General features: G+C 44.1%; 1 protein-coding gene across 1 annotated transcript; it reads left to right on the forward strand.

The window, feature by feature from the left end:
• Positions 1-3,332: 3,332 nt before the first annotated feature.
• On the forward strand, positions 3,333-21,886 carry arhgef19 (Rho guanine nucleotide exchange factor (GEF) 19). The gene is made up of 16 exons (XM_082519158.1): positions 3,333-3,663; positions 14,382-15,090; positions 15,187-15,681; positions 16,273-16,405; positions 16,488-16,573; positions 16,680-16,936; positions 17,030-17,190; positions 17,300-17,452; positions 17,704-17,833; positions 17,986-18,060; positions 18,149-18,238; positions 18,329-18,492; positions 19,415-19,573; positions 19,662-19,741; positions 19,831-19,935; positions 20,060-21,886. Exons 2-16 carry the CDS (start codon positions 14,403-14,405, stop codon positions 20,212-20,214), a joined length of 2,931 nt encoding a protein of 976 aa, XP_082375284.1. The 5' UTR covers positions 3,333-3,663; positions 14,382-14,402; the 3' UTR covers positions 20,215-21,886.
• Positions 21,887-21,888: the final 2 nt, after the last annotated feature.

Here is a 21,888-nt window from a genome sequence, read left to right on the forward strand (position 1 = left end):
ACCCTCCATGCATGGTAAGGAGCTTTCTTGTCTTTATGTCAGTGGCTTCTATCTCCTCCTTTGGCCAGCCTATTACCCCAGCAGGGTACCTGATCACGGGCAGGGCGTATGTGTTGATGGCCCGGATCTTGTTCTTACCATTCAGCTGACTCCTCAGGACTTGCCTGACCCTCTGCAGGTACTTGGTGGTTGCAGCCTTTCTAGCGGCCTCTTCATGGTTCCCATTTGCCTGCGGGATCCCCAGGTACTTGTAACTGTCCTCTATGTCTGCAATGTTGCCTTCTGGTAGTTCAATCCCCTCAGTTCTGACTACCTTCCCTCTCTTTGATACCATCCGACTACACTTCTCCAGTCCGAACGACATTCCAATGTCATTGCTGTATAGCCTGGTAGTGTGGATCAGTGAATCGATGTCTCGTTCACTCTTGGCATACAGCTTGATGTCATCCATGTACAGGAGGTGGCTGACAACTGCTCCGTTCCGTAGTCGGTATCCGTAGCCAGTCTTGTTAATGATCTCACTGAGGGGGTTGAGGCCTATGCAGAACAGCAGTGGGGACAGAGCATCTCCTTGGTAGATCCCGCACTTGATGGTAACTTGTGCTATGGGCTTGGAGTTGGCCTCTAGTGTTGTACGCCACATCCCCATTGAGTTCCTGATGAAGGCTCTTAGGGTCCCATTGATCTTGTACAATTCTAGGCATTCCAGTATCCAGCTGTGGGGCATTGAGTCATAGGCCTTCTTGTAATCAATCCAGGCAGTGCACAGGTTGGTCAGTCTGGTCTTGCAGTCTCAGCTGATTGTTCTGTCTACCAGTAGCTGGTGTTTTGCACCTCTGGTATTCTTGCCAATTCCTTTCTGTGTCCCGCTCATGTATTGACCCATGTGCCTGTTCATCTTAGCCGATATGATACCTGACAGGAGCTTCCATGTAGTACTGAGGCAGGTTATTGGTCGGTAGTTGGAGGGGACCGGTCCCTTCTTGGGGTCCTTGGGGATCAGGACCGTCCGGCCTTCAGTTAGCCATTCCGGGTGTCTTTCGTTAACTAGCAGCTGGTTCATTTGTGCTGCCAGACGCTCGTGGAGTGCAGTCAGCTTCTTCAGCCAGTAGGCGTGAACCATGTCGGGCCCTGGTGCTGTCCAACTCTTCATACTGGAGACCCTTTCTTGGATATCTGCCACTGTGATGGTTACTGGACCCTGTTCAGGGAGGTCGCTGTGGTCTGCCCTCAGATCCTCTAGCCACTGAGCATTGCCGTTATGGGTTGCATCCTTCTCCCATATGCTCTTCTAGTATTGCTCCGTCTCCAGCCTTGGTGGTGCTGTTCTCTTATTGTTCCCTTGCCACTGAGAGTACACCTTTGCTGGTTCTGTGGAGAACAGCTGGTTTATTCTCCTGCCTTCTATCTCTCTGGTGTACCTCCTCAAGCGGCTGGCCAAGGCTGTGAGTCTTTGCTTGGCAGTTTCCAAGGCCTCAGGTATGGACAGCTTGCTGTATTTCTTAGGCACCTTATTTGTCGCACCTTTCTGCAACTCCGTTAGTTGGCTAACCTCCCTCCGTGCTACTTTGATCTTGCCCTCTAGCCTCCTTCTCCATGGAGGGTACTGCCCCTTGTGGCTGTTCAACTTGTAGCCAAGCATCTCACTGATGCCGTATTGTAGATCAGCTTGTTAGTGTCGGTAACCGTGGTTGTAGGTATTGTCCGTAGTGCTGCATTAACATCATCTAGCAGACCTTCTGAGGGTACTTCACGTAATCTTGGTAACCGGCTACGGGGGATCCAGGTTTCAAGCTTGGCCATGATCCTATTTTTCAGGTCAGTTCCTCTCGCACTCAACGATCCTTCTCCTATCGCACTTGGGGCTATGTACCCAATCTCGGGTGGGGGTGATGATATCTCCCCCCTGACCTGGCGTCCTGACTCCTCCTTGCCGTAGCATTTGTGTTGTACCTCGTCAATCTCTAGCTGTGAGAGCAGTCCCTTCTTTCGAATGTTGGAACACTGAGCTACTAGTTGTTTCGCCGTCATTGTGGATGTTGGGTATCGAAGAATCCATAGGTCCCTCATCCTATTCATGTAGCCCCTTCCGCTGGGGTTACTTGCGTAGTAGCATTCCAACAACGCCCTGTTTTCGTCCCTTGCCCACCGATGCCTTCTTGTAGCCCACTTTTCGTCAGGGTGCCCTGGTTCCTCAACACCTGACGCGGACCTTGTTGATCCGGGCGACGTCCGAGCCGGCATGCCTTCATATTTATCTGTCTCGCTCATGTCTGCGGTAGGCTTGCTTAGCATAGGGGGTCTAGCCTTAGGACCCTTACTGGATACAGACGCCCCAGGCAGGAATCGAACTTGCGATCCTCTGTTCCAAAGGCGTGTAGTCTAACCACTACGCTATCCAGCTGCTGTTCTTGTAAATTTCTCAGTCTGTTCCATCTTGCTCTCTGTTCATTTGTGCCCCACCCTCACATATGTGTGTATATATATATATACATACATATGTGTGTATATATATATATACACACATATGTATGTATATATATATATATACACATACATATGTATGTATATATATATATATATATACACATATATATATATATATATATATATGTATATATGTATATATATATATATATATGTATATATGTATATATATATATATATATATATATATATATATATGTGTGTATACATATACACACACACACTATTAGTCGTACTCGTACTCCCACTGATTAGTACACCAATGTCCCGAGTTAACCCAACTCACAACTGCCATTCTTTTTCATGTTTGGTTGTTGAACATTGCTGATCCCTCTATAAACGGTTCAAGCGTTCCTTTGCAGCTTCTCTCCGTTTCCATCTCGGAGTCTGACATTTGGTGAAAGCTGCATGCAGGCGTGCGCTCGCTCCCGCAGCCAGAGGCATTTCTAGCAATGGAGCTGCACGCACAAAATCCAACATGCAAATCTCTGCCTTTCAATCCCCATGTGCAAATCTCACACATTAGGACGGTTCCCAATGCATGCACACACAAAAGTAATCACTTTTCTGATAAAGTAGATACCCCACTGCCCTCACATTCAGAGTTTTTAGTGGTTCAACACTTCCATAGAAGTGCAACCTTATCCTTCCAATTTATGTTCCCTTTTAATCTCAGGGCAGGTGCTGAAATGGCAAACTAAATAACTATCAGTTTTATAGAACGGGCAAGAGAAGGGGAGGAGAATAAGAGAAAATAAGACAGCACTTCCCTAACAGTAGCTGTGTGTGTGAGAGAGGGAGAGGGAGGGAGAGGGAGGGAGAGAGAGGGAGAGAGAGAGGGAAAAGCAGAGGGAAGGGAGAGCAGAAGAGCTTAGAGAGGGGATCTGCATTGCAAGTAGCTCTGAGTGCAGCAAGCGGTGGCTGTTTTTTCTCAACCTGTTTTTGTTTTTCTGGAGAGGGGAACAAGAACAAGGAGAAGGTCCGAGCGGAGGAGTGCAGTTTATAAAAGTCCAGGCTGTGTCTAAAGCTACAGGGAGGACGAGGGAGGAGAGAAGCCGGGAGGAACACAAGGCAGCAATGGATAACAGAGTCCAGTCTGACCCTGGGATGGCCTGGATTCACACACTGCTGCTGAACTCCATCCAGCACACACATTAGGCTGCTAACCCCACTGAGGTACAGTACTAAACATACACCAGCAATAACTCTGAAATAACAAATTAAGTCATGAAACCAACACACACATTCCATCTTGTCTCTGATATCAGACGGCTGCTGTGAGTGGAAGTTGAGTTGCCCGAGAGTGCAGGCTGTGCTTTGTGTGATACACTTGAGGAAAGTAGTGCTGTGCAGCTCGTCAGGTGCATTGCATAAATATGACAGCTTATAAACTCTCAGCTGGATACAGGAAGCACAGTCATGAGACGGGTTATCAGGTGTATTGTCTACCAACAAAAGGCGTCCATTTGAACACATTCTTTAAAGCCATGTGTGTGGTAGAATCAAGTTAATAGCTTAACCATTGTGCTGGCTTCCCCGCTTAGGCAAAGTCTGCAGATAGTCAAGTTACCCAACTCAAATTGATGCATGTATCCTGCCAGTGAGATTATTAGCTTCTGCTTTAATGTATTCTCTTGGAAGAAGCTGCTTCTTGCATCTGTAATGTTTCCAGCTGCTCCCTAGGCAGTGTAGACTAAGGTGAGCCTTGAATGTGATGGTTACAGTGGAGCAGTGAGTTGTTGCAGAGTGGGGCAGGTAAGTGCATGTCTGGAATATGCTGGATGAAGGGTTGTTAAAAACTACACAGGGCTGAAACTTGGCACTTCAGCTCAAACACGCTGCTCAGTTCTCCTCCTTGTTAGATTTTAGCATAATACTCAAATCCACCTCTGTGTTTGTGGCTCCTGGCTAAGAGCTTGTTACTAACCCTTCCCTTTTCTGGCTCCGTGTGCTTCGAAACGTGTGAGTGCTTGTATTAATTAATGCCTTCATCTGCATATGTGACACGAAGGGCTTATTCAAAAGCCCCAAACTGGCCAAATTGCTGACGCCGCTTCATCAGTGAATAAAACAGTAATGCACCGATGACATTTAATAGCTGGAAGCTGCTGTGTTTCTCTCGCTCACCCACTGAGAGAGAACACTCTGACTTGTTCTGAATGTCTTTCTACTATCATCAGCAAAATCCCAGGTGATGGCTGGCCCTCTTTCTGCTATCCTGATGACTAAGTGCGTTGTCATGTGAGTTGACGGCTGCCGATGATGATGGCGATGACGACGATGATGATGTGTATGGATAGTCTGGAGATTCATATTTTGACTGGAGCACAATTAGATAGTTGTGAGCGGTTTTGTGGATTATCTGATTTACTGCGGTGTGTTTGTCTCGAATGAGCCATATGCACATCATACGGGCAGAAAGTGTAAATCAGGACCTTGGACTGTTTTACTACACTTTATTACAGGCTGGAGATCGTCTCTCTGATAATCTATCTATCTTTTTTCTCATTGGAGGGAAAGAAAGATGTTTGATGACTGACTTGTTTTTCTTTCTGACTACATTTTTTGGTCTCCCAGCAAATGACTGAAGTTCTGATTTCACTCTGCACGCCTGCTGATATCACAGATTTATAACTTTGCTTGCCGCAGGAGCCCTGCCTTTCCCCAACACTTCCTCCCCCACACAACTGCATGTCTGCAGAGCACCTGCCCCATCACCTGCCACTCAGACACTGGCTGTCTGAGTGTGTGTGTATGTCTGTGTGTGCATGTGCACATGTTTGTGTAGGTGTGTGCAAAGTTTAGGAAAGCAATCCTGGATGCCACACCTCTCGATCCTCCCACCTCACCTATCCCTGCTAACCTTGCATGCAACTGCTTCCCTGTTTACCTCATGGGATTTATAGATGTTCACAAACATTGTCATAAGTGCCTCTGCTCTGGTTTCCTCACTCACCTGTTTTCCTTAAAAACTAGGCTAAGATCACTAAGCAGCACTGACTGAGAGCAACCTGTCATTTAACCATGAGTGACACTGATATTTTAAACTTACTTGGTCATGTTCCTTTTTTTTTTTTGGCTTGTGGCCTAAATAGCAGCAGTGTTAACAGCCCATAATAGCAGCCTTTTGCTCCTGCTTGTGTGATTTCGAGTTTCTTTGTTTGTCTCCTGCCTCAGCTTAGCGGTCAATTTCAGAGGAATGAGTGTGCCGAGTCATCCGGGGAATGTGGAAAAGTGTCTCCTGCGTATCATCTGGGGGTAGGGCGCCTCTCAAGTTGGACGTGAACTTGTCTTCAAAACCTGTACTCTGAAACAGGCCACCTACTGAGTTAAAAGCCTCTGCACTCAGTTAATAATGATAAGCAAGGCAATGGCTTTGATTTGTATTTAGAAACGTTTTTTTCTGAGGCAAGCAGGAGGCTCCAGCCTCGCTTTGAAAACATAAACTTTTTACTTTTTAGGCAGCAGTCCATGGCTCTGTCAGAGGGCTTTTTGGCCCATATACAAAGGTTAAAACCAACAGAATTTTGAAATCTAAACCCAGGGGCGATGTGTACAGAGCACTGCCCTGACTGCGTTGCTGCACACCTGTCTAAGACTGTAGCCCCAGGTTATTGACTTGGCCAGTGAGACGCATCGTGTGTTCACATTTGGGCTCGTGCACGATAATGCATTCTTGGGTTTGGAAGCAGTGCCCTTCATTAAAATGTTTTCTGCACATCTGTGCTCTTCAGGAAAAAAAACATAAACCAGGTGTTGCTTTCACATTCATCTGCAGCATGTCTTCTTTCCCAATTTAAAGGCCATTCAGCTCTCTTTCACACCCACTAATCCCCTCGATGCTGCTCGTATTCACAGTTTGGTTTTGAATAGTTTACAGCTTTAGCTCTCAGCTAAACACGAATCATTTCTGAATGGTCATCTCATCAGGCGTGCTCCACTTTTGCCTGATCACATTTCAAAACAACTTATAGCTTGTCCGTGCCTGTCCGCATGATAAAAGCGAGGAGCATGGGTAGGGCTCGGTGCTGAGAGATACTGTAGTTAAAAGTGCAACAGAGAGCGTGTGTGCAAACACAGGAGCTGATGAATGCGAGAGATGCAGCAGCAGTTTGGTGTAAAGTAGGTCAAACTCTCGAGAGCTCGTGGCAAAAGATCAGATTAGGAATCAAAGTGCTCTGATTGACAGTTGAAGAACTAACAAACCCCCCATCCTCCTGTTCAGCAGACAGATGTAAGCCATAAACTAAAATGAAACCAATGCAGTTGCATGAATGGCAGTCAGTTATTAGAACTCTTCTGGGCTAAAAAAACAAACAAAAAAAAAAAAACATAACAAAACAAAACAACCCAGAGTAATAAATTGAAAGGATGTGGTTTGTGACAGGCTGGAGCCTCCCCCAGCTACCACTGGGTGAGAGGGAGGGTACACCTACAAGGTCGCCAGTCTGACCACACAGACACGGGGAGAACATGCACACAAAGACCCAGTCAAATGGTTGTCGAACTCAGGAGCTTCTTGCTGTGAGGCAACCTCTGCTCCACTGTGCCACTTGAAAACAAAATGTAAACTTTTATCAACAAACCAAATCATTTGTCAGGAACTATTTTCAGCTGTGGAGTAATCCGGATTAGATGTTTGAGTATTTAGAGCAGTATATGTAGGACTGAGTTTAAACTATAGTTGTACAAAAGGGTTAGGTTTGTGTATGGGATTTTCTATGCCCCCTGAATGCACCATCGGGGTGCATGTCCGCAACTTTAGTTCAGGGACAAACGGCAGCCGAACAACGGACAGTGTGTGCGTTCATAAGACCAAACCACACACATACACACCCACACACACTCTCTCGCCCAGCTGCGGGCACATTCTCAATTGGAAATACAAAGAATGACAACTTTATTCCTGGACTCTGCCTGTTTGTTCCTCTTACATCTGAACATTTGCAAGTGTTCTGACCCGACACTCTGAAGTGATTGCTGCCAGCTCAGATTTCTTTAACCCTTCTGAACAATAGTGATTTGCTTATGTTTGTAGTAATGAATAAAGACACCCAGGAGTATCAGAGTACTGTGTTTAAAATATTTTTTAGCATGGAGGAATATGTTTTATCAGCCTCTGGATATATAGCATTGGGGTTTCTTGCTAATATTTTAAGGTACAGTGTAAAGTGTCCTGAACTTCTTCTGTGAATTGGTGCTCAAATTAGCTAAAGAGAAAAAATATATAGGATACTAGCATTAGCTAGTCAGGTAAGAGAGTCAGTTAAATCTAATATGTATGAATATCTAAAGGCATTTATCTAGTGGTTGGAGAAAAAGAAGATATTTGAAGACTTGATGATATGTATAATGGAACGTTTACTATAAAAACGACATGCTTGCTGAATTTTAACTAATCTGATTGGGTTTAACTTTTCATATCTCCGCATAACCTGCTAAAACAGCTCTCCTTTTTTTCAAATCTCATTGCATTCTGATAACCATCCTCTGTCAGAAGGTGCTCATTATCAGATTTTCTGGATTTACAACCTGTTGGATCTTTGGCTCTCCATCTACATGGTAGCTTTTGCGACTCCTGACAAAGCACCATAATTAGATCAGGTTATTTCCATAAGTTTTGTCAATAGCTCCTTTGTGTCGTTGCTATCCTGGCTGCGTGTCTCTTGTGCATCAGCTTATCCGACTGCAGTTGTCATGGCGGATGAGTGAAGCCGGGAGTGGGGGGCAGGAGAAAGGTTAAAGGTCCAAAAGTCTTGGCGTTTATGCGTGAGATGGTCGCCATTTTTCCAGGCTGTTAAATGAGGGTTCACTGTTTGTTCATCTCTGCTAGCAGGAAGCCCACTGGCCGAGACAAGGTTAGAGAGGGCCTCTCTACATGTTGTCGGTTTCAATTAAAGGCTGGGAGTCCCTCTCTCTGCCACACGCACACAGACATTCAGGTGTACCTTTTGAGTTGTAGCTTTGTGCGATTATTAGCTGGGTTGTCAGCATGCATCTTCATAGTGTCCCAGTAGGTCATGGGTAAGTTGCCTGAGGCTTTAGGGGAGGATTAGGAGAACCCACACCATGTGTAAACATTTAGGTAACCCTCCCACTAACACCACCACTACCAACCTTCTCTGTAGCCTCCGGGGTACTCACCTGTCGCCACTGGTGGAGGCTGGAAGAAGAAGTACGAATACCAAGAAACTAAACTGCCTGACCTAAAATTCACCCATCTGCTTTAAAACTGCTGACATGTTTGATCTGACAAAAGAAATGCTGATTAGCGCGTCAACCTGGACTACTTCTTTCACTAGAATTCAGCACAGCTTAATTTTGAAAGATTAAAATGAAACACCATGAATACCACCTTATTTTCCACACACGTGTCAGTGTTGCACATTTGAAGCGGTGCACAAAATAAACCTGAACTGAGGCAAATTTCCATCAGTGCGGTTGAATTAATTTCACCTTAATTAAATGCATATTTTAAGAATCAGCCGGGAAAGTGCAACTGCACTATAGATGCGTTATCAACTGTAAGCAATCAGAAAATACTAACAGATAAATAGCAAAACACTTTCTAATGATTTAAGCTGTCATAATCATCCATAAAATGCTGTTTTTAAAACTATGGTAGCTGCACTGAAGCACAAGGTTCAATTGCAACATTAATAACAACTCCAAAGGCTGTGGTTTCAAAGATATTTACTCATTTGCTAAACATGCCTACCTCTGTAATATTCTGTTAGATCTAAATTTTCTCGACAAGTTCCCAGCTGCCTTTAACTGTTCGTATGCCAACGCATCATAATTTGCATCAAATTAGTCCTAGTTAGACATCGTTTTTGCTCTACAGCAGCTTGTAGGATCTCATCAGAACTGAACACGCTGTGAAATATGCTGTTGCAACAACAGAATACTGCATCAGACACTTTATGCTTTCCATTTTGAAAGCTGTTTCACATCTGTCCCAGCGCTCAATGGAAATATTTCGAAGAAAACAGAGAGCTGAGGAAGGCGCTTTTCCCTGACGCTGAATGATGTCACGTCTTGTCTCGGCAGACAGTGCTGTGCTCTTTAGCCTGCTGCTTGGCAATTAGTGGTCCGATGTGACCGAGCTGAACTGCGATCTCACACATACACGTGAGATGGTCGCACCACACTGCCAGGACACTCCACGTCTGTCTGACCAAACACACTGAGGACGGGCAGTCATGGAAAAAAGTGTGACTGTGTGTGTGTTATCTTTTCATTGTGCCTGGTTATTCATATTTCTGTCATAAGGCATCGTAACGCTGCAACCTTAAAACCTTAAATTATTGTATTTTATCACTGGCGCCTCTTATGGAGCGTTGTGTGGGTTGCAGCATCATAGCAAAACAAAGTGTGCATTGGCCTGAAGGTTAGGAAAGTAAAGTGTTTATACTGGATCCTGATGATCAGGATTAGTTTATCTTAGTTTATCCATTCAGCCTGGCAGTGTTTTTGTTTTAAGCTCAGTTTAGTTTAAGCTGGATTCCACAGTGGCTTTAATCATTTATTGTTTAACATTTACTATATAAGCAAATGCACACTATTGTAATCTTTGCATTCTTGTAAAAAACCATATAAACATGTTTTTTTTATTGCTACTATGTCTGTGTCGTTTTTTTTAAAAAGCCGTTTTTATCCCTTGACGTTGGTTGACGGAGAGTCACTAAATGACAAAGTATCTTTATCTCTATTTATTGTTTTTAGGGTTAGTTTTGGTCTTTTTTAGTTATTATAAAATGGGGCGCATTTATGGGGGGAAGATTCAAAGCTGTTCAGAACATTTGATAGAAACATGAGAGTCTGTGAAAGCAGCAGACCCAAAGTCGTGTAGACACCAGTCCCACAAACACAAATGCACCAGATCCTCACCGCGCTGGTGATGAAACGCTCGGTATTTTTACTTTCTTTCAGTTTGTTTGGTGAGTGCAGATCATCATTTCAGCTAGTTTCTATTTTTTGTTATTTTTAAAATGACTAGATTTTTTTTTATTTCAGCAACTGAAAGTTTTTTACTAAACCTAGTTTTAGTCTTACTCAATGTAGAGATTTTTGTTGGGGGGTGGGGGGTGCGCCTTTATCTGACATATTGAGATAACACATTTCCAAAGAGCTAAAATAATGTACATTTTTAAGTGTTATCTATTTTATCTTGACTAATCATCAACACGCTTTATTTTTCCTAGTTTGTGATGTTAGACGACATTGTCTGTTTCCGGCCAGGGAAATGGCATCAGTGAAAACTTTTTTTTTTTTTTGAAGAGGCTAGATCTACTCTTATACCGTTTCTTAGTTTTATGATCCCTGAAAATAAAAATCCTTTAGTTTTTGTACTTTTGGAGACCACAAGCTCAGTCTTCGTGGGCTCAGATCAGCGTTACTTCTTTCAGGCTGCGATTAATGTGCGTTCAGCTCTCTAGTGAGTATTTACAGACGCAAATGTGGAAAAGACTTAAAATAAATTACAGTGCCTGTGTTGATAGCTGGATTACTTTGGCTGTTTATTGTTGTCAGCTAGCCAGTTAGAAAAATCCCGTGGAGCTGCACCATGGCAGAAGGTAACTTTTGAATCCGAGTGGGAACTGGGAATGTACAGTGGTTGCCGTGTTTTAATAGATCAAAGGTCAATCACAGCGAGATAACAGCAGTAGTAAGTGCTGCGTGGGACGGGTTCATGTTGATGTTTGAATAATATCTTGATCACCAACAAGTTTGTGATAGATTTGCTTACGTGCCCATTTAAAGCAGTGCTACCTTTATACACCCTAGCATTAGTAAAATAAACAGTGTAGACATGTACATCTTCACTGTCAAAAACCACAAACAGCTCCAGCAATGAATCCATTTGTTTTAAACTCCCAGCAGCAAACATCAGACAAACTTTAATTATGCGATTACACAGCGTTTTGGCTCTGTTGACGTGCTGAATCAGCAATAGATTTATGCTCATATTCCTGCGCTTATCCCCATTAAAGGATTATTTTGAGACGTATCACAATTAAAAGTGCTCCCCGTTTGGCTGCTGGCATTAAATGCACGCCACAGCGCCACTCATTAACTTCTGTATGCAGACACGCTGTCTTAGAGCAGCCTAGTGAAATTACAGGTGGGGAAACACTGGCAGCAAAGTCCACAACAGTCACAAAATAACACCCTGCTGTGACAAGGGAAATTACACGTCTTTGGAATTGAAAATTTAATAGTGCATAGATATAATTGTATCAGGGAGAGGAATGCGCAGCACATGTAATCGGATGCTTTCATGTTTTGATAAAACACAGCAGTGGGATTTATTCTCAGCTCTTTAAATCTTTCTCTTGGTCAAATGAAAAGATGAAACTAATGCGCTGCGCAGATTTATGTTACATTTAACGTGCTGTTAAAGGCTTATGTGAACATTCATTCATTAGGATAGATTATTTCCCTTATTTGCTAGACAATGCACTATAAACGACAGCGGTAGAGAGGGTTTAGCTAATACTTGACATACACTACAGCAGGATTAGAGTATAACCAGCCAGTAATCACATGCAGATACCAGTAAGCTGGTGTCATTATGCAGCAGTGGTCGAGATGTGTTTATATGGCTCAGTGGCTGCACTATATGAGTGGATCAGTATAAGCAGTTCCCACACCCTCTCAGGTGTCCTGTGCTCAGGGCGGCCTGGCCCAGGTACACAGATAAAGGCTGCCTTTGTCTGCAGCGGGGAACAGGTAACCATTTGAGCCTGCCTACCGTGTGTGTGTGTGTGTGTGTATGTGTGTGTGTGTAAGAAAGAAACAGAGAGATAGGATTGACTGGTCTGCCTACCTTTGCCACAAGAACAGGTGTGGCTTTTCAACGGCCTCATATTCACAGCATACACATCTGCGCTCAACAAAAAGGAAGGTAAACTGTGATTTCCAGTCCGTGATTCTCCAGGCAAACAGGCAACATTACAAACATACTCTCAGTGAAAGCACGAGTGTATGCTTTTATCCACTTAAGGGACACTAGGCGCATGCCAATTACAGGTACTCAGGTTAATGGGATACATTAATGTAAAATGTAAGCTTCTCGTGAACATTTGCAGTGTGAGAATGATGATTAAACTCTAAATTACAAAAAAAACATCCCCAAATTAAAGGGTATAATTTCTGGCTACAGAGAGCCTGCACTGTGTGTGTGTGTGTGTGTGTGTGTGTGTGTGTGTGTGTGTGTGTGTGTGTGTGTGTGTGTGTGTGTGTGTGGGCTGTTGTGGAAAAATACCGATAGAAAAGTTTGTCATACAGTACACTATTTTTGCACTCTGTGAGTTTACAGGAGTTTAAAATAATCAAGTGAAGCTGGATAGATTTAAAATTAAACATGCAGGCTAACATATTTTATCCTGCAGTGCTAACAAGTTATGCTGCAAGATATATATTTTTCATGAGCATTCAGTAGTTATCTTTATTAAAAATGAACAAAAAAAAGAAGTGACTGAAAACAAATGTGGCACAAATGTGAGCATGCATGTGTGGAAAACGGTATTAGTGCTTGCAAATTTGTTTGCTACGTACAGTTTAACCAAGTGCTTCAGCCACAAGAACATATATTTTAAAAAAAAAACTTGACCTGACAAAGAAATTAACTTTTTGTTATTATTGCCAAGAAAACAGAAGAATCTGGTGTGCTGCCATCGACAGCAGTGTGATTATGCCAGAACCACATGCCTAGGTTCCTGCGAGGATGTGACTTGAATATAAAAACTATTTTTTAATAATCCCTACCTCTATATCCCTCTGTGTGTGTGTGTGTGTGTGTGTGTGTGTGTGTGTGTGTGTGTGTGTGTGTGTGTGTGTGTGTGCGCTGTACGTTCGTGTCTGCCTTATTCTTTTCCCTAGGTGTTTAGGCCAAAAGTTGAGGATTACTTGCCCAGGAAGCAGTGTAAGCAGAGACAGAGCTCCACTGGTGTGTGTGTGTGTGTGTGTGTGTATAAAGAGCCTGTCAGGAGAGCTAACTTTATGACCCGCTGCTGTGTTTCAGCAGACACTCACTGTAAATAGTCAATCACTAAAGGTGCCTGCTGAAGACAGCAGCTGACAGGAAGTCAGAACAACAACCAGACTGACAGATGAGTGTAGAGCTCAGGTGAAAGGTGAGAGTGCTGACGATCTCTTCCTCCGTCTGTTCTTCTGTTGTGGTATTCTGTCTGGAGCTGCAGTGTGTGCACGTGTGTGTGGAGATGTTAAGTACAGGGGGTGAATGCTGTGTGGAGAAAAGTCCTTTAATTAGAGCAGGAAGACACTTCATCAGACTTAAATGTGCGTGCGTGCGTGCGTGCGTGTGCGCGCATGTCTGCACATGTCAGTTTCAGGGTCCTTTTTCATGGAGCTGTATATGTGCCTTTATCCTGCTGCACGAGTTGTAAAATGTGAAGAAAGGGTTTTAGAAGGTCGTTCTTGTGCCACCTCCACACAGTCGGCATCCATAAATGATCTAAATGGTTTCACAAACTTCCAGAATTTGGACTGCTGCTTATTAGAACTGAAAACACCGAAACACTCGATCGATTGTTAGGAATCCTCTGGCGACACTAAGCCAGGCTGCAAACACCGAGCCGCGTCCGACCATGTTCGATTGCAAGATAAGTGGTATGCTGCTGTAGTCATTCTGTCCAGCAAGGTGGTTGGAGGAATTATGTTTGCTCCATGTTTTTCAGATGTTACTGCAGAATTAAATGCTATTTTTTAGGCAGTTCTAAATCCTGAATGTAGATTTTCTAAATCCTTTTTTTATCCAGTCCCTTATGAGCCACTGTTTACCAAAGCTATTAACAAAGTTCCAGTCTGCAGCTCATTTGCATTTGAATTAGAAAATAAGAATTTGTGATCTTCCCTCTCTTCTTTTTTAGCTCTCATGTGCCCGTTCAGCGATGCTCCCCGGGTATGGGTTCTCACCTTTGCCTGACTTCCAGCCTCACCTTCATGCCATTCGCTGCCCAGGAGAAGCCCCCAGCATGTGGATCCCGGGCGGCTCGGCAGAGTCCCAGAGTCTGAGTGAATCCACCGAGGACAGACGTCTCATCCACATGTGTCACCACAAGCACGTTGCTGTGTGCCAGCAGGAAACGCTGGCCTTTTTTGAGCTACAGCCAACAGCGACTCACAAATTAAATGGTTTTGGCTCCTCGAGGCCGGCCATTATACCACACGCACAGTGCACAACACACTCGCAGCATCTGAATGGTTGCAGACAGACGCTAAACGAACAGAATGACACATGCAGCAGAGGCCGCAGGACAGACAGCGAGCGTGGAACAAATCTGAATTCGAACTCTCCCACACTCGCCGCAGGTGACGGCGAGCTTGAATGCCAAAATGGCAGCAGGACTCGTTCGCAGGAGGAAACTGAAAAGCCACAAACGGTCACGACAGTATGTCGTCCTCTCCACGCTGCTCTTAGCCTCCCTCTATCGTTCCCTCTGTCCTCTCTGTACACAAACAGAGACTCCTTGGAATCTCAGCTACCGTCGTCACCAGAATGTCCTGGCATTCAGGGCCCAGACTCCTGCCAGCCTCAGAGGAGAACATCACAGGCTTCCCTGAAAGAGAAATCCATCCGTGAGTGTAAACCTTTTGTTTGATTTGGCAAATTAGGCTCTAAAGCTCCTTAACATTCTTTCTTCTCATCTAATAAAGTAATTTTCTCATGCGCAGGGAGAAAGATGCAGGTTTATTCCCCAGACAGTCCGAGTGATGAATCGCTCAGCAGCCCAGTCCTGGAAGCAGACTACATCTTTCCTGGACCTTTTGCATCTTTCTTAGAGGAAGACCTCAGCGGAATATCTTCACTAGAGACCATTTCAAGTCCCTCATCCACAGACGGTGCTACGGATCTCTCAAACACCAGTCACGATGATATTTTTAATCTACCCGAAGAACCGTTGCAGATAATAGAGGACTCGATGCCATGTGTAGGAGAGGTGAGTGGCAGCATGGACACATCGATCGCCGCGGGTGGAGGGAGCTCTTTGTCACGCACCCGCCAAGGCGACCAGGAACGGCGGCGCTTCTCAGCTTCAGAGATAATATCGAGGCTTCAGCTATCGCAAAGGAAGAACTCCTTCACCTTGAAGCTGGGGAAGTCGCTCTCTGCTCGGGTAGCCTCCAGGGACAGACAGAGCTCCAGCAACCTCAACCCCAACACCGACTGTGAGTAGACAACAGTGATGGATCAATCAAGAGTTTTCCAAAGCAGCCCAACGGATTATAACAGATCAGTGAGACAAATTAAAGATGACTTAATAAGATGACTACCACAGCATGCTGCTTGGGGCAGTTTATTCATTTACTTCTTCCAAAAGTTTCAATCTTAAATGCCTATTAGAAATTTAGCATTTACTGAGCAGAGGCAAGAGTGACCACAAGCTGCAATGACTGCAGGATTCAGCCACATTAAAAGTTCTGCTGTGCTTTAAACTCGAGGGGTGAATGTTAGTGGAACAAAGCCTAACCACTCAGGCAACAATCATGAAATCATCATCTCTAATAACTTTGCTATTGCTGCCAAGCACCAAGCACAGGCTGACTGTAGAGTGTACAAACTGACAGTGATAAATAGCTTTTCCTATGTTCTCAGAAAAGAAGCCTCAGGTTAATCCTTAGTGTAAAAAGTCATGAAAAAGAAAGTACAACAGTTCTTTGTCTCCTTTATTGCATGCGGTCTATCAGAGTAGGTCTCAGAAGGTCATGTCATAAATGCCATAAATCTCACATCCACTATCTGCATTTCATTCTCCTAAGGTAAGTCAAACTCAAAGCAGCGGAGCTCAGGAGGCTCCAGTGACAGCGCTCCCCAGAGTCCCGTGGGACCAGCACCTTCCTTTCCCAGCAGTGACAATGGGATGCCTTTGCAACGCTGGAGCGCCAAGCTCGGGTAAATAGTAGCAAAAATAGTGCTACTTAAAATCTGTAAAGAATAAATCAAACATAGAGTTTCATTTCCCATCGTTTCGCAGAATGCGTAAGAAATCCATAGAGGAGGACCTGAACACACATCCATCTGTTCCTAGTTCAAATCGACTGTCACGGTTTTTACCCAGCTGTAAGTTCGCTTCACTTACTGTTTGTTTTTTCCAAAACTGTAAGATATTCCAATCTTTACAAAGTCTTACCTGTTCTTTCCTGGAACAAACTTGCTCTTTTTGCAGCGATTCTGTACCAGGAATACAGCGACGTCGCCATCAATAGAGAGATCCAGAGGCAGCAAGGGAAGGAGCCGGGCACAGAGGAGGAGGGGCTCAGGGAGGAGGGCTCTGATGGGATCCCGTCTCCATCAAATCTGTCCCCATCCAGCTCCTTTCGCTCATCGCGAGGCTCTGCTTTTGCACTGTGGCAGGATATACCTGATGTTCGAAGCAGCGGGCAGCTCGACAACTTCAGCAATGAAGAAAGGAAATTACAGGAGGTGAGTAAAATATTACGTTTCCGTCTCATTTCATCTCTATTTCACTCTTACTGCTCTTTATAAAGCTGAATTGCTGCTTTTATCTAAACTCAGGCAAAGTTTGAGCTGGTGACGTCCGAGGCGTCGTACATTCGCAGCCTGACAATCGCAGTGGACCACTTCATGCTATCACCGGAGCTCGCAGACTGCCTCGGGGCTCAGGAAAAGCAGTGGCTCTTCTCCAAGCTGCCCGAAGTCAAAGATGTCAGTGAGAGGTGAAGTAACACGCAGCTGACGTCCTTCTGTTACCCTGAGGTCGGCGTGTGCTAACATCTCCAGTATCACATCTCCTTCTCTGAGTCTCTCCTCGCTTGTTGCCTGTAGATTTCTTCAGGATCTGGAGCACAGGCTGGAAGAAGACATTCTCCGTTTCGATGTGTGCGACATCGTCCTGGACCACTGCCCGTCTCTGCGAAGGGTTTATTTACCCTATGTCACCAACCAGGCTTACCAGGAGCAGACATACCAGCGTTTGCTGTGAGTGTAGAAACACATCAGCCCCGGGAGACGTGAGCACACATCTGCACATGTGCTTGACCGTAGTGCATAAAGTCTGATTGTTGTGTGGCTGTCTGAGAGTGCTCTGGTGTATTTTCACGCCTGCATGACTTAACTTGCAGATGATTCATCTCGACTAAGAGCATGTTTTCTCAAGCTGAATTGGATGCTGGAATTTTGATTCACTTTCTCTGAAAGTCAATAAAACATTTCTCGCCCTGTCCTCTCAGGCACGAAAACCCTCGTTTCCCCGGCATCCTGGCTCGCTTGGAGGAGGACCCCATCTGCCAAAGACTTCCTCTGACCTCTTTCCTAATCCTCCCGTTTCAGAGGATCACGCGGCTTAAAATGCTAGTGGAGGTACACGCTTAAACATTCACTGCAGAATTCCAGTTGAAACCCAATCATACGGAACTGCATACAGGATAACTCTTCGTTTTCCCCTGCGACATCACCACACAAAAGTATTGTTTACTCCTTGGAACATCTTCAAAACCATCTTTACTTTTCAGAATATCTTAAAGAGGACAACACCGGGTTCCCGAGATGAGGACACCGCCACCAAAGCTTTCAATGAGCTAAAAAAGGTGGTGATTATCATCTGTAATAGCCAGTTGGACGAGTACCAGTAGTGAGACATGACAGTAATCACCATGTTGGTATTTGTCTTCTTAGATCATCAAAGAATGTAACTCCAGTGTGCAGTCGATGAAAAGGATGGAGGAACTCATCCATCTCAACAAGAAAATCCACTTTGAGGGCAAGGTGAGGGAAGCGTTTGAAGGTTCCTCTTATTATCACATTTTTGTATTTTTTTTTGTTCATTAAAGCGGAGCCTGCTTCCTTTCTTTGTAGATCTTTCCTCTTATTTCCCAGTCACGTTGGCTGGTAAAGCACGGAGAACTCCTGGAAGTAGACACTCAGACAATGAGCATCTCTGGATCAAAGCTCAAGTTACCCACCAAGCCAGTGTACCTCCACCTGTTCAATGACTGCCTGCTGCTGTCCAGGAGGAAGGAGTGAGTTACATTCAGTGTGCACACAAAGAAAAGCTGAAATATTACTCTAATGATGCATAACATGAAAAGTGCCAAAGGTGTGGCCAGAAAAATTCATCCATTTTCAGTAAACTGCAAGCGGCACACTGGCGAGGACCCCAGTTTGGGTCATTTCCACCGGTCTGTCTCAGGCAGTAGAAGTCTGTGTTGACAGTCTAACCCCGGGCCATGAATTCACGTTGCAGAGCCCCATAAATGTCGGGGTGGGGGGAGTCCAGGATGTGCTCCCGCCGCTTTGATTATTGAGATCTGGGGACTCTTTGACCGAAAGCTGCTGTTTGGTCTCTTGATCTCATCAAGACTGATCACCCTCAGCATGAAAGTCGTCCCACTTTCACATCGAAGTTTAAGGTCCCGTGTCAAAATGGAACAAATGCAGAGGGTCATAATAGGACTTCCGCAGAGCATTAAAAAGTGGTAAAAGTGCCAGAAGCGGCTCAGATATGCATGAGAAGATGATCTTAAAGGTGGTATCTACCTAGTTTAAAGGTGTTGTTTCAGTTTGACAATTTGGTGTTTTTCCCAGACCTTTAACCCCACAGTGAGGTGATCAGGTGACTCTATTATGCTGTAGGCAGCATTTTGCTGCCATAATATTGGTTCGATTGTCCCTTTACAAGGAAGAATCCCTGCAAATCATTTCAAAGTTGTAGTGAACGCTCTTTATTGAGGAGTGGTGGAGTTTTTCCAATATTACAGGCTACACCTGCACCAAATAGGAAAAGATTGCTGCTTCATTCCTTCTGTAGAGTACCAAAACCAAGTAGAATGGGTAGGTGGTGCTAGTGGTTCAACAACTTACTGAGATGTAGTTTTATCTATGAATTTGTATATACTGCTTGCTATTGATCATTATACTAAAATTACCCATTGTCCTTTGCAGTACATGGAAGTTTATGGTGTTTGTACACGCTAAAATCGGAGAGTTGAAAGTGAAGGATCTCAGTCAGAAGCTGCAGGGGATCTCAGGCTTCATCTTCCACCTACAGCTGTGTGAAGGCCAGCAGCTCAAACATCAGATTCTGCTCAAATCACACACCGAGTGAGTGTCATGTCTTTGTCAAAAGCTTCAGTCACAGCTGGACAAGTTAAGTTGTTTAACCGCTCCTGTCGGCTTTGTGTTTGCCAAGGAGCGGGAAGCAGAGATGGATCACCGCCATGTTTCCGTCTGACCCGCTCGTAGACATCGAGCAAGCCAATGAAAATGATGGTCAGTGGAGATCTATCAGTGCAGAAAGATTTAAGGCAACACTATTCACCTCCTCATTCATGTTCTCGCTTCGTGCCTTTTCCTATTAGATATATCGCAAGTTCAGTGCATCAAAAGCTACCAGGCTCAAGAGCACGATGAGTTAACACTGGAAAAAGCTGACATTCTTCACGCCAAGACAATTACAAGTGATGGTAAGAATCGGGCAGTCTGTTTTTTTTTTTTTACCACTCCAGCCTGAACCTAAATGAACAGAACATGGATGCATTAAACACGCAGCTGTTTATTTGATGTCTAAGGGCTGCTGTGTTTCAACAGGCTGGGTGGAAGGCATCAGGCTGTCAGACGGGGAGCGGGGCTGGTTCCCCAAATGCTACGTGGAGGAAATCACAAGTCGCAGCGCGCGCCTCCGCAACCTCAGAGAAAATATCCGCATCAAATGTGTCACACAGAAACTGAAGGGAGAGCACTAACTCTTTTTAACTTGCAACTTGTCATGTGTTAAAGTTGCATTTTGAAGCTTGTGGATGATTGTTTTCTGTTTTAGATGGACGTGGGACCTCCGTAAAGTATGCAGGTGCTAAAACAAGCCAACGTGTTTTGATTGTTATCCCCGTGGTTGACATTAGCAGTTTCCTTTGGCACACTAGCTCCAGAAAGAGAGTGCAAAGCTTCTAATGCTCATTTTCCATTTGTAGTTTAGACTTTCCACACGTAAGACTGTAAACTACACAGGGGGATTACTTTATGCATGATTCGGTACCATTTTTACAGGCTGGAAAGAATGAAGAATGTGGTTTAAATATGTGCACGTTCATCACCAGAGGTAGTAAATGTAAGCATCACTAAGCAAGTCTGTCACTGTTTTTCTATCATGGCTCATGTGGGGCACAATCTTACTTTGGGCTGTCTCCTGGCCTCTGTGGGGTGCTGCAGGTTCACTCTTCTAATAATCAGAAATGTGCTTGATGCGGGTGCTGCTTCTGAGATGCCTCAGGACACACCACAGGCAGTTTTTTCACATTCATATCTTCACGTGATATACGATTTTTTTACCAGTGCAACAGCGCATTATTGCCATCTACACCCTAAAGTGATAAGAATTTGGTCAAACATGCTTACCTCTTTACTAGAGGATGATACCTTTTTATCTGGACATGATCTGCAGTACCCATGCTGTGATGAAGTGCTTTCAGGACGGTATTTTAGAAATGAAACAAGTCGTAGGGTTTAATACCGGTTACACTGTATCCACATATGTAGCCAAACCCTGATATATTGTGTGTATTCCTCTGTGCCATAGACTTCCACTTTTGTTCAGAATCCACTGGTGACATCTCTAATTTGTCAGTCGCACCATGACTGGTGCACAACAACATAACATTGAAACATCTACTCCTGTTTTAGTAACATCTGCATGAAGTCAAAGCCGCAGCGAGCAGCTGTTGACCTATAAAACCAGGAACTGAAAAACCTACCAGTTTCACCTTGTCGGGCATTTACATTAACCATCCATGTGGTAAATGTGGACGTTTAGCGTTACATGTAATCATTTTAAAAACTTTTTTGACCCAAATTAGCAATATAATTGATTATACCGTTATACTAGAAATACTGAAAAAAAAACTGCTTGCATACACTAAGCACTAACTTGCGTATAGGTCTCCATCCTTCAAATTATTTTGTGTAAAAATTCACAAGTGACCAATAGCACAGTGTGACTGAGCTGAAAGCTGTTGTTAATGAACCACTTTAATTAAGATTCCAGTGTAAATTCATCCAGCGGCACATGAAATGTTTGTAACACAGCTTATTTCTGTATCTCACTTCTTAGTTTTAATTTAAACTGTTGCAGTTGCAGTATGTGTATTTATAGTTACTCCTCTAGCTGGTTCCTCTCTAAGGAGATTCTGATGTAAATGTGTTTTCCGATAAAATGGGTTTGTGTATAAAGAGCAAAACGTTATGACTGTAATTTATATGAACTAAGATTTGACAAATACTATTGTATAAATATGACATTTGGAGTCAGTTTAATTCCCAACGCCACAGTAATTACAAGCGCTGTCAGACACTGGATGTTTTCTGGATTTCTGCACATTACTGTAAATGTTTTGCCTCTGAAATAAACAGATCCTTACAATATG

This window comes from Aulonocara stuartgranti (genome assembly GCF_965226115.1).
Source record: "Aulonocara stuartgranti genome assembly, chromosome: 20".
Taxonomy (NCBI): domain Eukaryota; kingdom Metazoa; phylum Chordata; class Actinopteri; order Cichliformes; family Cichlidae; genus Aulonocara; species Aulonocara stuartgranti.